General features: G+C 34.4%; 1 protein-coding gene across 5 annotated transcripts in view; it reads right to left on the reverse strand.

Annotated features, from left to right (window-relative positions):
• XRN1 (5'-3' exoribonuclease 1) overlaps positions 1-19,175 on the reverse strand; it is a 110,190-nt gene that overhangs the window by 63,872 nt on the left and 27,143 nt on the right. For all 5 annotated transcript variants that reach the window (XR_008663914.1, XM_055321150.1, XM_055321148.1 and 2 more), the window contains exons 11-18: positions 18,552-18,618; positions 18,241-18,346; positions 14,327-14,416; positions 12,090-12,246; positions 10,228-10,347; positions 2,243-2,412; positions 1,149-1,269; positions 954-1,052 (exon numbers count right to left, since the gene is read on the reverse strand). Coding sequence is in view for 4 of the 5 variants with exons in the window: in XM_055321150.1 (XP_055177125.1) it covers positions 954-1,052; positions 1,149-1,269; positions 2,243-2,412; positions 10,228-10,347; positions 12,090-12,246; positions 14,327-14,416; positions 18,241-18,346; positions 18,552-18,618 (930 nt within the window). In the remaining variant the exon portion in view is untranslated. The remainder of the gene's footprint in view (positions 1-953; positions 1,053-1,148; positions 1,270-2,242; positions 2,413-10,227; positions 10,348-12,089; positions 12,247-14,326; positions 14,417-18,240; positions 18,347-18,551; positions 18,619-19,175) is intronic.

Below are 19,175 nucleotides of genomic sequence, written 5' to 3' on the forward strand. Positions count from 1 at the left end.
ATTCTAGCCTCGCCTTAAAATTCAATCACTCCCTCAAGCCAGTGACTTTCCCACTTTAACTTCCTTATTCCAATAAACAGCAATTATTTTCTAATTAACTAGGCTAGATATCTCAGAATCATATTTAATATTTTCTTCCTCTTTTCATTCTCTATATTTGAACAAATGATGAAGCTTGTCAATTTTATCAGTCTTATTCATCCAAATATATTACTATTTCCAGTTTTTGTCCTTACCACCTAACACTTCTGTAACCACAACCTCTGAACTTGCAGGCTTTTCCATTTTCTTCCATTTCTCTGTAGTGCAATTTAGTCTATTATACTGCCACCAAATTAATCCTTATGAAAATATGATTTCAAGATAACAGTTATGGGAAAAAAAAGTCCAAACTCCTTAGCCTGGTATTCAAGGTCCTCCATAATCTGGCCTCAATCTGTTTTTTCAACCTTATCTTCTACTACTTCCCAACACAAGTCCTCTGCTTCAGTCAGGTTTATCTATTCCTTCTCCTCAAATACATCATATTTATTCTAAAAAAAGAAAAAGTATTAAGAAAAATTTCAGATATACAAAAAAGGTTAAGAAGAATAAGATCATGTATCACACATTTTTTTCCAGCTCATGTTATTCCTTTCACCTAGAATACCCTTCCCCTCCTTTTCTCCTCTCTGTGATGGTCTTTCTTAGCACCCAGCTCAAGCTTAGTCTCATTTATCTTGATCTTTAGCTCACAAAACTTATCACCTTTTCAAAATTCATGGAGTTCTTTTTTGTTCATTACATCACAGTTGTACATTGCCTTTAAAATTTGTGTAAATGTTTCTTTATCCTTATTTACTATGAACTTTTGGAGTAACTGCATGTTATACCTCTTTGATAAACACACTGCAGCCAGAACAGTTTTATGCATAATAAGCACCTAATAAATATGTAATAAAGAAAATACTTACAAGTTCATCTGATTCTGCATTCACTAAAATTTCTAACATCATGTTTTCTCCACGACTGCTTTGCTGGAATACTTGAACCCCACTTTTCTTCAAAAAAAACTTTAAAAGAATTCAGATAATTCAATTTTAATCCTTTTTCCATAATCATGTTACATTCAATAAGGTGAAAAAATTCTGAACTAAACAGCCACTGACTTTGTGTTTGATGTGTTTCAGGGTAGGAAATCCACAGAAATACAATGCCTTCTGGTCAACCCTGGTTATTTTGTTCTTGCTTATGTCTACACGCCAAGCATCTAATGATATTATTTTATACCTAGAAAATAAATCAAGGTATTTAATTTAAAATTTATACATTAAAAGCAATCACAGTTTTTCAGTATTCTCTTGAATATTTTGCAAGAGTCATTCTTGCTTTTTTTTTTTTTCATTCTTGCTTTTAAGCAAGGGAATGATAATTTGTCTTTTGCAACAAAGAAAAAATAGAGCAGGACAACCCAGATTCACTGTTATTATTGATCTAGATGCAACTATGCCTATAGGTTACTGAATGGAACTTTTCCCCATTAACTTAAAATAAAACTATACATTTTTATTAAATTTAGAAGTAAAGGAACATACAAAACATGTTACAAATCTCCATGTTCTAAAACTATGAAAAACCAACATCATCTAATGTCTGTTCTACCTTTCTCTGCTTTTACAGAAGTAAAAAGGATAACTGGGAGATATTCACTTTAGGTGCCATCTCAGTAGATTATTTGCAGGGAAAAAGACAGAAAAGAAAAAAAAGAAAACCAAGGACATTTTAATGAGGAATAGAAAGGAGACATGGGCTTGAGGGAAGAAAATATAGGAACTTTTTAATTTCTTTTTTTCTTCTTTCTAGTTGGGTGGTTGGGAATATAAAAGGCAAAGTCATAGCACATCAAATAATTCTGGAAGCAGACACTGACAATGGAAACAAAAATTCATACATCCTCTTCGGGGGGGGGGTAGAGATATACACTAGGGAGGAAAATAAATAAATAAACAAAAAACCAACTTTAACAGAAAATGAAGAGAGAAGCAGAATCTAACCAAAGCAGAGAACTACAAAAACAACTGTGAGAGGGAGATGCTAGGGTCTTTAGCAAGTTGGATGTAACTCATTATCAACTGACTATACCTATCATAAATTATTTGTTAATTCTTCAAATAGATACTCAAGATATTCGGATCCTCTGCCCCCACCCTCCCCACCAGGGGGAGCTCCCTGCTGTTGTTGAAAAATTACCAAATAACATTACCTTGTGCAACAACGTTCTATGGCAGGGAACTTTTCTGGCCATGGTGAGGGGTAAGTGAACTCTGTATCTCTATCATACCAGCACATTAGGCACTCACTATGTTGGTTTCTTTTCCTTTCTTCCTTTTTGAGGGAGTGGTTACATGCTTCCATGGCTTCCAATAATCGTTTCTGAATTTAAAGATTAAAGAGGTTGGTTAAAAGTATAAAAATTCTGTAGTATCAACATATGCAATAGATCTTTTCCCTCAGTACACAGAATCATTATTTGTGTTCTTGAAAAACAAAAATCTTAAGTAATGGAATTCCTTTTCATTTTATTACATGAAAAACTGTTTCAAAGGGCCCCAGAATATTGCTTGTCATTACAAATTACTCTGAACCTAATATTCCAACAACAGACACTAAGTGTGAATAAGAATAGCAGAGAATCAAACTTTAAATTTGAACTTAACCACAGTTATTATAATATATCATAACTCATAAAACATTAATCTCTTGCTTTATAAATTCTGCCACGGTATAGAAAATGTTTATCTCTCCAAATTATCTTACATAATTCCAGTTTAAATAAAAATGGTTTAAAAAAATTTTTAAAGGACAAAATTATCTTGGTGTTCTTATGGAAGAATGAACGTGCAAACTGTAAAAACTGGGGACCTGTCTTACCAGATCCTAACTTTTAATAAAGCTACTACTGTAATAAACAACACTTTAATATTGACATCACAAGAAGCCCATAGACCACAAGAATGAATAAAGAGTTCAAAACAAATCTAAATCTTTATCATACATAGTATTTCAAATATTTAAAAAATGGTGTTATCATAACTACCTATCCAGCTAGAAAAGCACATATACTTCCCAACTTCATACCACATCTAAAAATATTTATCCAGTAATAAGATAATAAAAGTATTAGAAGAAAATCTAGGAGAGAGTATCAGTAAGTAGGAGTGATAAACTCTTATTTAAGTAAGAGTGGAAAAAAGCCTAAGAGTCTTGAGGGAAAAGACATTTTTAAATAACAGAAAATGTATATGACAGAAGATTCATCAACAAAACAAGAGACAAATGCCATGCTGGGAAAGAATATTCATAACATACAAAGAACTGACAAAAATCAAGAAAGGAAAATGGGGGAAAGGACATAAACAGGTAATTTACAGAAATTACCTGTAGGGTAATTTAAAAGAGTAAACACATATAAAAATATACTCAAATTAGGGATTAGAGAAAAACAAATTTGAAAAATAACAAAATGGCACCATCATCAATAGATTGGCCAAAAATAAATGAAGCAATAATATTCAGGTCTGGAGATGCAGAGAAGTAGCACTAAATATTGAGTGAATTAGACTAGTCTTTTTCTTTTTTATTTAGTTTATTTATTTATTTATTTTTAAAGATTTTATTTATTCATGAGAGACACACAGAGAGAGAGGCAGAGACACAGGCAGAGGGAGGAGCAGGCTCCATGCAGGGAGCCTGATATGGGACTTGATCCCAGGTCTCCAGCATCATGCCCTGGGCTGAAGGCGACGCGAAACCACTGAGCCACCCAGGCTGCCCCTAGACTAGTCTTTTTGAAAAAGAATATTCACTAAACATAAAAATACATATTCCCATTAACCAAGCAATCCTGCTTTTAGGAGTCTATCTTAAAAAAACAAAATCTTCTATTACCTAAGATTCCATAAGCAAACAAAAAGAACACACGAATACACAACTAGTTTATCATAGCATTATGTACAGAGGCATAAAACACGAAGATTCACAAGAAGCTGCAAAATATGTAGTGTTCTCATGTACCCTTCACCCAGCTTTCCCCAATGATAACATCTTACACAAAGCATCAGTATATTATCAAACCAGGAAACTGACATGAGTACAACACTATTAACTATAGACTTATTCAGATTTCACTGATTTTTATATGTGATGTTTTGTGTACAGTGTTATGAAATTTTTATATGTATAGATTCATATAGCTACCACTAAAACTGGAATACAGAACTGTTACATCATCATGAAGAAATTCCTTGTTATCCTCCACCCCCCCTTTTTTAAAGATTTTATTTATTTATCTGGGGGAGAGAGAAGAGAGAGAGAGAAAGAGAAAATGAGCAAGGGGGAGGGGCAGAGGGAGAAGCTGACTCCACACTGAGCAGGGAGCCTGATGTGGGGCTTGATTCCAGGATCCTGGGATCATGACCTGAGCTGAAGGCAGACACACTTACCCGACTGAGCCACCCACTTGCCCCCTTTGTTATCCCTTTATAATCATACCATATCCCCAACTTTAACACCTAGCAACCACTCCATGTTTTATATCACAGTAATTTTGTCATTTCAAGAATATTATATCTATGAAACAATATAATATATAACCTTCTGAGACTTTTTCACTCAGACTTTTTTCACTCAATTGAATTGTTTTCATCCAAGTTAGTTGTTTATATTCATAGCTCTTTATATTGCTCAGTAGTATTCTACTACACAGACATACTACAATTTGTTTATATATTCACTCAATTAAAGGGCATTTGAATTTTTTCCAGTTTGGGGTTATTACAAATAAATTGCTCTGGACATTTGTGTGCTTTGTGTGGACATAGTTTTTATTTCTCTAGGGTAAATATCTAAGAGTGTGACAGCTGGGTTGTACAGTAAATGTATGTTTAACTTATAAGAAACTGCTGAACTATTTTCCAGAGTGGCCTTTTAGACTTTTAGTCCAATAATTATCTATGCCATTTTTCAAAATATTTGGAAAAAAGTAGCAAAATCTGGAAAAGATTATAGAATAAAACAGATAATACTATACCATAATTTCTTAATTCTAAGATGCTATTGATTCTATAAGTCAGTACAATAAAATTAATAACAATTTTTCAGGAATAAACAATAAATTGAATTTCCATAATTACTGTTTACTGATAATGGCATTTACTTACATCCTATTTTCTTCTCCAATCTCACATTCAAAGTTTGAGTCTAATTCTTCTTTAAGACACAAAAAGTTTTAAAAAATATATGTATATATATTAGGGCTCCTGGGTGGCTCGGTCAGTTAAGCGTCCAACTCTTGATGTTTGCTCAGGTCATGATTTCAGAGTAGTGGAAGTTAGTGCTATGTCAGGCTCCACACTCAATGGGGAGCCTGCCTGAGATTCTCTCCCACTCTATGCCTCTTCTTCCCCAATAAATAAATCTTAAAACACACAGACACACATATATATACAAATATATACACACACACATATACATATAAATTTTTGTTGCTTGGTCCTGTGAATGCATGCATCTTCATAATCTTATAATCTTGAAGATGTTAGCATCTTTAGGATAGACAAGATAACATTAAGGCAGAATGATGTAATGGATGTTGTGATGTGCTGTGACCCCCATTAGTACTGAAGGTCTTATTTGCCCAGATGCTGAAAGTGCTGCTGGCCTGCAACCCTCCCTCGGCTGTCAGCTATCCCTTCGAAATATCCTTAGGTGAAAAGTTATCTCACACAAGGTCATGCACCCTTCCAAAATGAAGTCTGCATCCCAGACTGGCAGATGAAGGATACAAAGTCTCAGGCCCTTTACAGCAACTTAGGGGAACTCTAATGGGCCATTGCACTTTAGGGTGACTTCTGGGGTCAGCCAAGGCCTTTGTGAGACAGCACTGTAGCCCACCCTGTCCTGACCAATCCTGTTTCTTTCCTCTACCCAACATCTTAGAGGGGTAGCTTCAAGAAACCAGATCGGCGGGGATCCCTGGGTGGCTCAGTGGTTTGGTGCCTGCCTTTGGCCCAGGGTGCGATCCTGGAGTCCCGGGATCGAATCCCACATCGGGCTCCTGGTATGGAGCCTGCTTCTCCCTCTGCCTGTGTCTTTGCATCTCTCTCTCTCTGTGTCTATTGTGAATAAATAAATAAAATCTTAAAAAAAAAAAAAAAGAAAGAAACCAGATCAGGGGCCAAAAACCTAGAAGACAGACCACAGAGCCACTCACAGGGAACAGATTTAGGCTCTAATTAGGCTCTAACCAAGGAACAATCTGTGTCACTGGAGTTTAGGGACTTGCTATATGCTGCTTGGTTGGGATTTCGAAATTGTTATGGATCAGTGATTGTGCATCTGCTTCCTGCTCTTTTTTGATAGGAGCTGCTTATTGAGGTTATCCTGTCATGGTCTCTCCATTATAAAATTGGGAATGTTGGGAGTGTTGATAATTTGTTTTTTTAAATTCACAGGTCTTTGAGTCAGGGGAGCTGTCCTTGAGGAGCTGCATTTGTGGAGGTTAATTCACATCTAGACTCAATTTAAAGATAAAATTCTAGACTTTGAGCCTGATGTATAATGAGATGAAACTTTTGGGAGATGTCAGTGTGTTTTGTATTTGGAGATGGAATATAAATTTTAGCCAAAGAGGGCAGACTGTAGTAGATGGTTTGCAAAGATAGCCATAATAATTCCTTCTACATCCATATGTAAGTTCCTTTAAATGTAAGAAAATGGTCTATTTCCCTACTCCTTAAATCCAAGTTGATCTTACAACTTGCTTTATTCAAAATAATGTAGTAAAAGTGATACTATGCAAATTCCAAAGCTCAAGAGACCTTGTACCTTCTGTTCTCACCTTCCTGGAACCCAAGATCACTGTGAGAACAGCCCTGAGTTAGCCTCCTGGAGGGTGAGTGATCATCACATAGAGGGCTCTGACTACAATTAAGACCAACCATCGGGGCAGCCCCGGTGGCGCAGCGGTTTAGCGCCACCTGCAGCCCAGGGTGTGATCCTGGAGACCCTGGATCGAGTCCCGCGTCGGGCTCTCTGTATGATGCCTGCTTCTCCCTCTGCCTGTGTCTCTGCCTCTCTCTGTCTCTATGAATAAATAAATAAAATCTTTAAAAAAAAAAAAAGACCAACCATTGATCATATCAGTGAGATTATCTCAGACAGCCAACTCCACTGGAGAGCAAGGTTAAGAATAAAGGCAAAAGTGAGAGTATGCATGCCAAGCAGCTCAAATCTGCTGGTAAACTCTTTCTAGTACCAGTTAGTGTAGTAATTCTTCATGAGGTACAAATGGGTCCTATCAATCTCTCAGTTCGGAAAACTCTATCATCTATTCCTATTTAGTAATTTCCACCACCATATACTTTGACTGACTATCCTGTAACAGGAATTTTTCTTTCCACATCTTATGTACCTACTTTGAGATAACTTTTTGTGTAGATTCTGAGCTTTCGTTTCCAAAAAATATAGAAGAATATGGTAATTTTGCCAGTTACAAGTTTCATTTCAGTGGTAATATCATAATGCAATTTTGTTGAAAACGTTTAAAATCTCATTGAGGTGTCCAACCTTAAGTTAAAATTCAATCACAATGAACTAAAGTGATAATTGGATAAACAACTATCTCCATGGAACTAAGTTTGTATGCATGCAGACTATAATGATTATGTCACAACTTAATCCTGTCTGGTGGGGCTATATGTTTCATATATAACGAACATTCTTATTTAAAAATTAATAAGAAATGGGTAGGAAATATCAGAAAGGGAGACAGAACATAAAGATTCCTAACTCTGAGAAATGAACTAGGGGTGGTGGAAGGGGAGGAGGGCGGGGGGTGGGGTGAATGGGTGATGGGCACTGAGGGGGGGGGCACTTGACAGGATGAGCACTGGGTGTTATTCTGTATGTTGGCAAATTGAACACCAATAAAAAATAAATTATTAAAAAAATAAAAAATAAATTATTAAAAAAATAAAAATAAAATTAATAAGAGGTGAATAAACACTTGTTTCCTCTACTTCATAATTATGTCAGATTTTTTTTTTGAGAGGGCACTTTTTTTGAGGCATAATTTACATTCAGAGCTTTTGGTTCCATTGATTTTTCTCTATTTTTTGTTCATTTTCTATGGATTTCTGTTCCTATCATTATTTCCTTCATTCTGCTTAGTTTGGGTTTAATTTCTCTTGCTTTTTTTTAGCTTCTTGTAGGAAGCTTAGATAATTTATAGTAAACCTTTTCCTTGTTCAGTATAAACAAGTAGAAACTTAAGCATCCCTTGAAGCACTGCTTTAGCATTATCACAGATTATGTTGTATTTTTATTATCATTTAAATAACAGTATTTTTGAATTTCCCTTTTAAGTTTTTTTCTCCTTTCAATTCTGACAGCTTTTGCTTTTCGTATTTGAAGCTCTATTATAAGGTACATATACATTACAATTTTTATGTCTCCTTGATGAAATGACTTGACTTTTTTTTTTTAAGTAATCTGTTTCCAATATGGGGCTCGAAATCACAACCCAAAGATCAAGAGTCGCAAGCTCTACGGACTGAGTCAGCCAGGTGTCCCAAACTGACTCGAGTTTTTAATCAATATGAAATATTCCACTTGATCACTGGTAATACTCCTTGTCTTGAAGTCTATTTTGTCTAATATTAGTAAAACCACTCTAGCTTTCTTATAATTAGCATATCTATAAGTTTTGATGCACAAAATGAAGAGAATAGTTAAACCTCATTAATAAAAGATAAATGGTGATTAAAACCCATTGCTCATTCATTAACTTATGTGAAACCTCTGATTAAGAATATATCTGTATAGGGGCGCCTGGGTGGCTCAGTGGTTGAGCGTCTGCCTGTGGCTCAGGTCATGATCCCAGGGTCCTGGGATCGAGTCCTGCATTAGGCTCCCTGAAGGAGCCTGCTTCTCCCTCTGCGTATTTCTCTGCTTCTCTCTTTTGTCTCTCATGAATAAATAAAATCTTTAAAAAAAAAAAAAGAGAGAGAATACATGTGTACAAATAAAAAGATATTCAACATCACTCATCATCAAAGAAATACAAATCAAATTACAATGAAGGGTGCCTGGGTGGCTCAGTTGGTTAAGTGTCTGCCTTTGGCTCAGTCATGATCTCAGTGTCCTGGAATTGAGCCCCGCTTTGGACTTTCTGCTTAGTAGGGAGTCTGCTTTTCCCTCTGTTCTCTCTCTCTTTCAAATAAATAAAAAAAATCTTAAAAAAACCCAAACTACAATGGCTAAAATTGCTGGCAAGGATGTGGAGACAGGGGAATACTCTTGGACACTGTTGGTGAGAATGCAAATTGATGCAGCCATTCTGGAAAAAAGTATGAAGTTAAAAATAGAACTACCCTATGACCTAGTAGTAAATACATTTAGGTATTTACCTAAAGGATAGAATAATATTAATTCAAAGGGATAAATGCACTCCAATGTTTATAGCAGCATTATCAACACTAGCCAAACTAAGAGCCCAAATGTTCATCAGCTGATGAATGGATAAAGAATATGTGGTGTATATATATATATAAAAAAATATATATGGGTGTGTGTGTGTGTGTGTATATATATAGGTGTATATATATATGGTATATATATGGGTGTGTGTGTATGTATATATTTATATGGGTGTGTGTGTATATATATAAATATGGTATATATATGTGATATACAATATATGCACATATGTGTGTATATATGGTTTTTGTGTGTGTATACACACACACACACACACACAGTAGAATACTACTCGGGCATTAAAAAAAAAAACAATGAAATCTTGCCATTGCAATGATGTGGATGGAGGTAGAATATTACACTGAATAAGTAAGTGAGAGAAAGAAAAATACCATATGGTTTCACTCATATATGGACTTTAAGAAACAAGTGAACATAGGGAAAAAAAAGAGGCAAACTAAGAAAAAGACTCAACTATAGAGAACAAACTGATGGTTACTGGGAAGAAGGTGGGCAGGGTGTCAGATTAAACAGGTGATGAGGATTAAGGAGGACAAGTGTTGTGATGAGCACTGGGTATCATAAGTAATGAATCACTAAATTCTATACCTGTAACTAATATCACACTAAATGTTAACTAACTGGAATATAAATAAAAACTTGGAAGAAAAAAAGAATATATGTGTGTATATGACTATTTCATGTACTGACCTCATCAATAAAAGGTATTAGTACCACAGCTTCCCATTCCTGTTGTTTCCCATTTAGGTCAGTTTTAAAATCAGGTGGATAATATTCTATAATTGGTGAGTCTTCACTGGTCATCAAGTGCTATGGAAAGATAAAAGAGTAATAGAAATATAAGAACTAACATCAATATAACTTTCTGTTAATATATTTACAATATTTACTTTTGTTACAGTTTAAAATTCCTAAGTAAAATTAAATTTTTACATCTTAGAAATGTTGCAATATCCTGGCTATATTTTGATTTTCAACTATGAGACTTCTAATTTCACTGCTACTCATCACTTTCCCATTGCAGTGATCAAATTATGTAGCAAAACCATCTGAATTTCACCTCTGAATTTCAACTTTGCCATTTCTTTTATCGTCTTATCACTCTATATCACTCTTATCACTTATCACTCTATCACTCCACTTATATTCTGTTCTCAGACTTCATTTCACAGGCCTCCAAGACTCCTCCATTTTTAACCTTAAAAGGCAGTACTTTTGTGTCCTAATCAATTGATTTTGTTAAGTAATATAAGAACTGTATCTAAGATAAGTTAAAAAGAAAAAAATCCTAGAATCAAGAATCTCTTCACCACTAATAGCAAAGATGAAAGGTCCAATAAGATATGTTTTTTATTAGAGATTTTATAACAGATATAGATGAAGAAAACATAAGGATGTTTTCTAGGAAATAATATGGAAGATTATGGTATAACACTTTTTAAAGAAATAAAACAGTGTATTTCTCAGGGTAATACTAAAAATATTTAATACCCAGTATGGCATGGGCACAGAATAATTAAACGGATGTTGCTGTCACTTGCATGATTAAACTGGTCAGGAGTTGTTATCAATCCTTACTGTATCTGAAAGTTGGAGGAAAAAGCATCAAAGAAACTCAAGAGGAAACGGAGGCCAGAGGGCCAAGATTAAATAGATTGATTAAGTTTTAGGAGAAAGAAGAATGGGGACACGCTTGGGTGGCTCAGGGGTTAGGCGTCTGCCTTTGGCTAAGGGTGTGATCCCGGGGACCCGGGATCAAGTCCCACATCAGGCTCCTTGTGGGGACCCTGCTTCTCCCTCTGTCTGTATCTCTGCCTCTCTCTCTGTGTGTCTCTTATAAATAAATAAGTAAAATCTTAAAAAAAAAAATGGAGACTGACACTGTTCAAACAGCAAAGGGTCTGTATGTGTGTGTATACTCTAATTCTTGGGACAAGACCACAGAATTAGAAGAAATAAATGAAATTTGTCTTCAGAATCAGCTTAGTAGGCCTACTTTAACTTTGGTGACACAATCATCCCTGAAATATCTTCCTCCTGTTATGCAAAATATCTTAACCAGAGACAAGCTTTTCATTCTATAGTTTGATAAAAGAAATGCTTAAAACCTAAATATTAATTGAAATAATACTTTTGTTGAGATGAATGACTCAGAAGGACATCCCTATTCTAATAGGGAGAAGGTAAAAGAACAGAATGAATCCAAAATTGTTTGAACAAAGTAAATGGCTTCAGATTTTACCTGTCATAGTTCACTTTCATCAGTGTAGAGACACTTAAAAATGTGCTTAAAGGTGCTGAAAAGAAAGAAGCTATGCTCTGAATGACTTTTGGAGTTTGTTTGCATTTTTTAAAAAAAGCTAACTTCATTTTAAACCACTTTTAAATCACAGGGTTACTTCTCAAGTAACTTCTGTGAGAAATACTAAATTTGACACTGAAAATAAATATTATTTAGCCATTAAAGTAATTTGGGTATTACATTTCTAGGCTTAAATGAGGAGCTCTTAAGTATCAAAAAGGACATAAAAACATTTAATTTTAAAACCTACCTGGTAGCATGTAGGAAGTAAATTTTTGCTAGCTGCTGGAAGTACAGCAAGAAGCTGTTCAAATGGCTTAAAAGGTTTTCCTAGCTCAAAATGGATTTTGAGTGTACTGATGTTGCGGATATCAGATAGGAAAGGTGCATAATGGTAGGGATAATACCTATAAAACAAAACTGAGTTTTAAACAGTTGGCAACTTTATGAAACAGGTCAGTATTAAATATACACTTTTCCTTATTTAACAACACAGCAATAACTCTAAAGAAAACAATGACTCATAATTCTACCACTTAATTTAAGAGATCAGCAGTGCTAGCATATTTAGATAATATGATAGCAACTGTTGTATTTCCTTAACTTTTAAAGTATAAGTTAACATTTCCAAAACTGGGATGTATATGTAATTGAAGAATATACACACACACATAGATGTATATATATATATATATAAAATGCATGTGTGTATATATGTATGTATTTTATATAAAATATATGTTTATATATACACATATTATAAATATGTATAAACATATATATACATATATAATAACATAAATAAACATATATATATAATACAATGGTTCTTTTAACTTCCAAGATACTGAGAGTAAATCTTCCAATCAATAGCTTCTTAGAATGAAGTAATGAGGTGGTCAGAAGACCTTCAGTTAGCACACATGAGCTGGAGACTCTCTCAAGAGGTAGAGAGAAGAGTGAGTTCGAGTTCATGTGGCTGTTACTAGTCAACTCTAAGAAATTTTATATCTCTGATTTGGTATATATATTACTGTATTTGTGATAAGATTAAACCATTTATCAATGATACACATTATGTTTGTTTTTAATGCTCCATCTTTAACTATAGGTATACTTATTTTTTACAAAGCTTTAAACATACAATTTTTAAAATTTTTCAGTGTTTTTAATGTTTGACTAATTTTCCCCACAATTATGACATACTTCAAAAGAATGAGAAAGTTTAGGAGGTAGGATGGCATTTAGAATGGAAAATGTATATAGGCTTTGAAATCAGTCTTAGATTCATTCTTGAGTGTATAACTTTAGAAAGATTACTTTCTAGGGTGCCTGGTGGTTCAGCTGGTTATGTGTCTGACTCTTGATTTTGGCTCAGGTTATGATCTCAGGGTTGGAAGATCGAGCCCTGTGTTGGGCTCCATTCTGGGCATGGAGTATACTTAAGATTTTCTCTCTCCCCCTCCCCCTCCGTCTCATTCTCTCTCTCTCAAAACAATAACAAAAACAAAGAAGGAAAGAAAGAAAGAAATATTACTTTCTAAAGTAATAAAGATAACTGAGCCTTATCTATAAAAGTCAGACAATACTTATAGTGGTGAGGATTATATGAGAACATGCCTTTCAAGTGTCTGGCCTTAATGCATGATACATAATAAGAATAGTTTACACTCACCCTATTAAGAAATGGCAAATCAAGGATTTTTGTTATTAGAATGCTCTTCAGAGATGCCCTGAGAATTAGGTTAGTTATTACAGAGATTTTTAAACAGATTATTATTAAGTGAAATAACTGATATAATTTGCACTGATTTGTTTTATTGTATGGTGCTTTAAAAGAAAGTCTAAGCAAAGGTGCTATCAAAACAAAACAAAACAAAAATGATCTCATCACTTAAAAAGTCTCTACTTTTCCCTGCATCATTTTTTGGTTTCTCATTTTTCTATTTTGGTGGGTGGTTTGGAAATATAGATGGAACTTGCTGGAATAGGAAAAATGAGAGAAATGGAAAATTATTACTATTTCTAGGAAAAGCAAATAATTCCTTTCTTCTTTTTTTTTTTCACCCCTCCCAGTCTAACATTCAATTACTCCTTCTTTAACTACTCTTAATAGAAAAATTTTTTCAAACACACAATAATGTAGCAAAGAATATAATGAACAACCTTATGTAACCATCAGTCAGCCCCAATTATTATTGAGACTTTGTCACAGTCATTCATCATGATAAAGAATTTTAAATCCTTAACTTTCACTATTGACCATCTGCTAGGGCTGGAAGAGTCTTTGTTACACAAAGGTCTTTAAAAAATATTTTCATATAAGAAAAGATTACCTATATTTCATTTACATTTGGCTGTATATATCTTTTTAAAAATGCCACCATAAATAGAAATAAAGAGAAAAGAGAATCCCAAAAGAGATTATAGAACGAACCATCATTAAAAAAAAAAAATCAAAACTTTAATTTTGTTTGTATTCCTCACCAGCTCCAGGACTGAACTCCATGATAGTAATAGTGCAAAATCCACTGTATTGCCTGAACATAACATGCAGCTTGATCAGCCAGAAAGTCGCTGGAAATAGAATATTTTTATTATAATGTTAATTTTTGAAGACAGGCCAAGTTGTCTTTAGAGCATGATATTTACACACTCTGCCTCTTATGTTTTATATAATCAATGAATAAGCTAAAATTTATAATCATAAAAATTCCAAATATTATTTAAAACAAAATTCCATCCTGTCAGATTAAAGGTTTGTCTTATAGTTTTATTACATCAACTATCAGAATACTTAAATCTACCGTGCGTATTTATTCAGTCAATATACTATGCCTGTGATTTAAAGTTTGAGGATTTGGCCAATGAAGCTTTCTGTAGAGTGGTACTACCACTTTCCTAAGTAGTCAGAGTGTAATGGAAGACAGGAATGGGAAACTTTATCTGGAAGGATGCCTGAGAGAATCACAGGAGAAATCAGGAAGATCATAGAATCTGGTTGTTTAAGAATCTGGTTATTGCAGCTAGAACATGCTTTGAAAGATTAGAAGGACAATATTCCTTCTAATCCTTTCTTTGTCAAAGATCACTATTTAAGGTAAAATACATCTATAAACACACACACACACACACACACACACACACACACACACACACGAGACTTGGGCTAAAGCCAAAAAGTAGTCATAAACCTGTTAGTATCTGTTACTAAAATTCAGGTAGAGATGGCATTTAGAAATTTCATATCTCGGGATCCCTGGGTGGCGCAGTGGTTTGGCGCCTGCCTTTGGCCCAGGGCGCGATCCTGGAGACCCGGGATCGAATCCCACATCAGGCTCCAGGTGCATGGAGCCTGCTTCTCCCTCTGTGTCTCTGCCTCTCTCTCTCTCTCTCTATCATAAATAAATAAAAATTAAAAAAAATATTAAAAAAAAGAAATTTCATATCTCAATATTTCTGGGAGGTATACTTTTGAAAATGAAACATTAATTTTTCATTAATGTTTTTCTCATTATTGAAAAATCTAGAAAATGAGGAAAAGCATTTTTATCACCTTACAGCAATCACTATTACATTTTGATAGGTTTCTTTTCAGACTTTTTTCATGCCCAAGTTGTTTTTTTATGTTTAATATTAATGAGAGTATACAGTATACATGATTTTGTGTCCTGCTTTTGAAATTTGTTCTTAATAATATATTGTAAATATCTTTCCAAATTGTTATGAACTTTTTATAAGTACCAGTTTAGTAGTTCTACAGATTCTGAAGACAGTGTTATGGTAAGATGGTTACTATGAAAAAGAAGTGGACATGATTGTAAGGACATGTAGATCATTTCTAATTTTGTACTGTTATAAAAAACTTTTTAATAAACATCTTTGTGTATAAGGATCTTCTGTGTTTAAGTTTATATTTTTAAGATAGATTAATGATTAGAATTACTGAGTCAAAGGGATAAATATTTTAAAGACTTTTGGATACGTACTTTCCAAAATAATGTTACCAATTTATATTTCCACCAATAATTTGGGAAGAATATTACTATTCCTTCTAGGCCAATACTGAATATAACAATTTTAAGAGATTTACTTATTTGCCAGGCAAGCAAATGGTATCACGTTTTCATAATCCACATATTTTAATATATAAAAGGGAAGGGAAACAGATTTATTAGCTATCAAATTAAGCATTTAGTGCCAATAACAGATATTACAGCTCTATATAACTGCAATCAAGGAAATAAAAAGTCTAGGGAATAAAGGATCAAAAGCATAACTATTTCAAATATTTTGTTTCTCAAGTCTCAAAAGTCTTACATGCTAATGATACTTGACAAAGCTTCAAATGAGCTGGTGAATTGTACTAGAATTCCTACACCTCTAGTTCCTGGAAGTCAGTCAGTATGAATACAGACTGGGAATACTATGTTTAGACTAGACTAGAAGGCAGTCTGAGAGTACATAAGCAATATCTGAAGGCTTCAGTCTACCTCTGGGCACACTCTAGAAAAGATCTAATATTTAGTGCTTTATTATATCAAAAAAAGGTAAAAATTATAGTACAGAAAATATCTAAGTATAATATTTAAGCATGTGAAAGGGTACATAGCCTTCCATGAAATTCTTATCTCACTTATAGAGAAGCAGCCTCATCTATTGGTTAAGAATATTAACTGGGGGTGTCTAGCTGGCTCAGGCAGTAGAGCATGTCACTCTTGATCTTAAGGTCATGAGTGTGAGCTCCATGTTAGGTGTAGAGATTACTTAAAAAAATATGTAAACTGAAAAAAAAAAAAGAGAAAGTATTAACTCTGAAGTCAGATTGCCTATGTTCAATTCTGGTTCTGCCACTCACTGACTATGTCACCTTGGGCAAGTCACTTGAATCCTTGGGGCACCTGGCTGGCTCAGTTGGTAGAGCACATGGCTCTTGATCTCGGGGTTGTAAGTTCAGGCCCTAGGTTGTGTGTAGAGATTACTTAAAAATAACAACTTAAAAAAAAAAAATCTACTTTAAAAAAAAAAGCCTCTCGATTCCTTAATTTCTTCTATTATAAAATAATAATAATTTACTTATCTTATTTTTTTTTATTATTTATTTATGATAGGCACACAGTGAGAGAGAGAGGCAGAGACACAGGCAGAGGGAGAAGCAGGCTCCATGCACCGGGAGCCCGATGTGGGATTCGATCCCGGTTCTCCAGGATCGCGCCCTGGGCCAAAGGCAGGCGCCAAACCGCTGCGCCACCCAGGGATCCCTAATTTACTTATCTTAAAGAATTGTGAGAATTAAATTAGTCAATATTTTTAAAATGCTTAGAATAGCACTTAGCACTTGATAAACATTTTATAAGATTTTGTTAATTAAATAAAATACAAACTTATGTAGTTTATACTGTGGGCTGCAGTTTAAAAGTATGAAAGCTACCATTCTAGAGGTCAAGTTTTTTTTTTTTTTTTTTTTTTTTAGAGGTCAAGTTCTTAAGGAACTTTTGGACTAGATATGAACCTGAGGCTTAGCCAGGTAGCCTTTAGGATAAGTTTGATGTGAGTCCAGAAAATGGAAAACAAACAAAAAAAACTAACCATTTTCTACTTGCCAACTTTTTATCACAGGAATCTAACACGTCTGTTAACATTACCTTCTTCAAAACCATAGCAGTTGAAAGGCTGACATTATGATAAATAAAATCTAATTTTTTAGGGGAATCCCTGGGTCGCTCAGTGATTTAGCGCCTGCCTTTGGCCCAGGGTGTGGTCCTGGAGTCCCTGGATGGAGTCCTGCATCGGGCTATCTGCATGGAGCTTGCTTCTCCCTCGGCCTGTGTCTCTGCTCTCTCTCTCTCTCTCTGTGTCTCTCATGAATAAATAAATAAAATCTTTAAAAAAAATCTAACTTTTTAGATTTTAAAATTAGATTTAAATCTAATTTTAGGGGATCCCTGGGTGGCTCAGCAGTTTAGTGCCTGCCTTCGGCCCAGGGTGTAGTCCTGGAGTCCCAGGATCGACTCCCACATCGGGCTCCCTGCATGGAGCCTGCTTCTCCCTCTGCCTGTGTCTCTGCCTCTCTCTCTCTCTCTCTATCTCTCTCTCTCTCTGTGTCTCTCATGAATAAACAAATAAAATCTTAAAAAAAAAATCTAATTTTAGATTTAAATCTAAAAAATCTATTTTTTTCTATTTTAAAGTAAAAGCAGAATGCCTGGGTAGCTCAGCAGTTAAGCGTCTGCCTTTGGCTCAGGGCATGATCCTGGGGTCTGGGATCAAGTCCCACGTCGGGCTCCCTGCGAGGAGTCTGCTTCTCCCTCTGCCTATGTCTCTGCCTCTCTCTGTCTCTCATGAATAAATAAATAAAATCTTTAAAAATAAAAAAGTTAAAGCATTAGTTAAAAACGTACTCAGATACTACATCAACTCCCATCTTCGTCATGTAGTATGTTCTTTTATATTGTCTAAACTCAGTTTCAAATAGGTCATCATCTTCAGTCTCATCTTCTAAATTATCTGGAAAAAAGGTCAGAAAGTGGCTGACAATTACAAATATTTTGTTTTTCCACCTATCTCTTTGATAAATACATATCAAAGCAGATGCTTATAAACTAACATAGAAATCTGTTCCATCTAATATTATTAAATCAGTGCTTACTAAGGAAAGATACAATGACTATTCTGTCAAAAAAATAACACAATGAATAGAGTTTGTACTCACCCTTAGAAGTTACCACTTCTTCTCCATTTTTGTCTAAAGCAGCCCAACATATGGCATTTTCCTGGCCCTACAAAAATTATAAATATAAAATTAATGCAAAGTAAGACATTGAACTGGGATATTTAAAAAATACTACAAAGGACTGAATGATCCTTTTACAGTGACAACACTGTAAAAGTTCATTCAAAAAATAATCCTCAAATATTGTATAAATGTTTTCGGTTTTGTGTCACTTGCTTTCTAAATCTTTATTATGCAGAACTTAACATTTAGGCTGCTCTAAAATATGTAATAGGTAATTCTCATCTATTGTGTTACTATAATCTATTTGTTCATGATTGAATCCAAAGGTTACAAATATTACATGTTTTCTATTCTCTACTTCTAAATTTTTCTCTCATGCAACGCATTTGCTTTTCTATATTTATCCCATCTCATCACATTCTTTATATCCTGCCCATCTGCTTTTCCTCCCTTGTGATCTCAACTTTTCTTTCCTCTATTTTCTGATTGCCTATCTATCGACAGTGACTTAGTTCTTCCTACTCCCTTATCCCCATTTCCCTTTGTTCATCCAAACTAGGGTCTTTGCTAACTTCCTGTGCTTTGGCTCTTCTTCTGGTT

Source organism: Nyctereutes procyonoides, unplaced genomic scaffold, assembly GCF_905146905.1.
Source record: "Nyctereutes procyonoides isolate TBG_1078 unplaced genomic scaffold, NYPRO_anot_genome, whole genome shotgun sequence".
NCBI classification, from domain to species: Eukaryota; Metazoa; Chordata; class Mammalia; order Carnivora; family Canidae; genus Nyctereutes; species Nyctereutes procyonoides.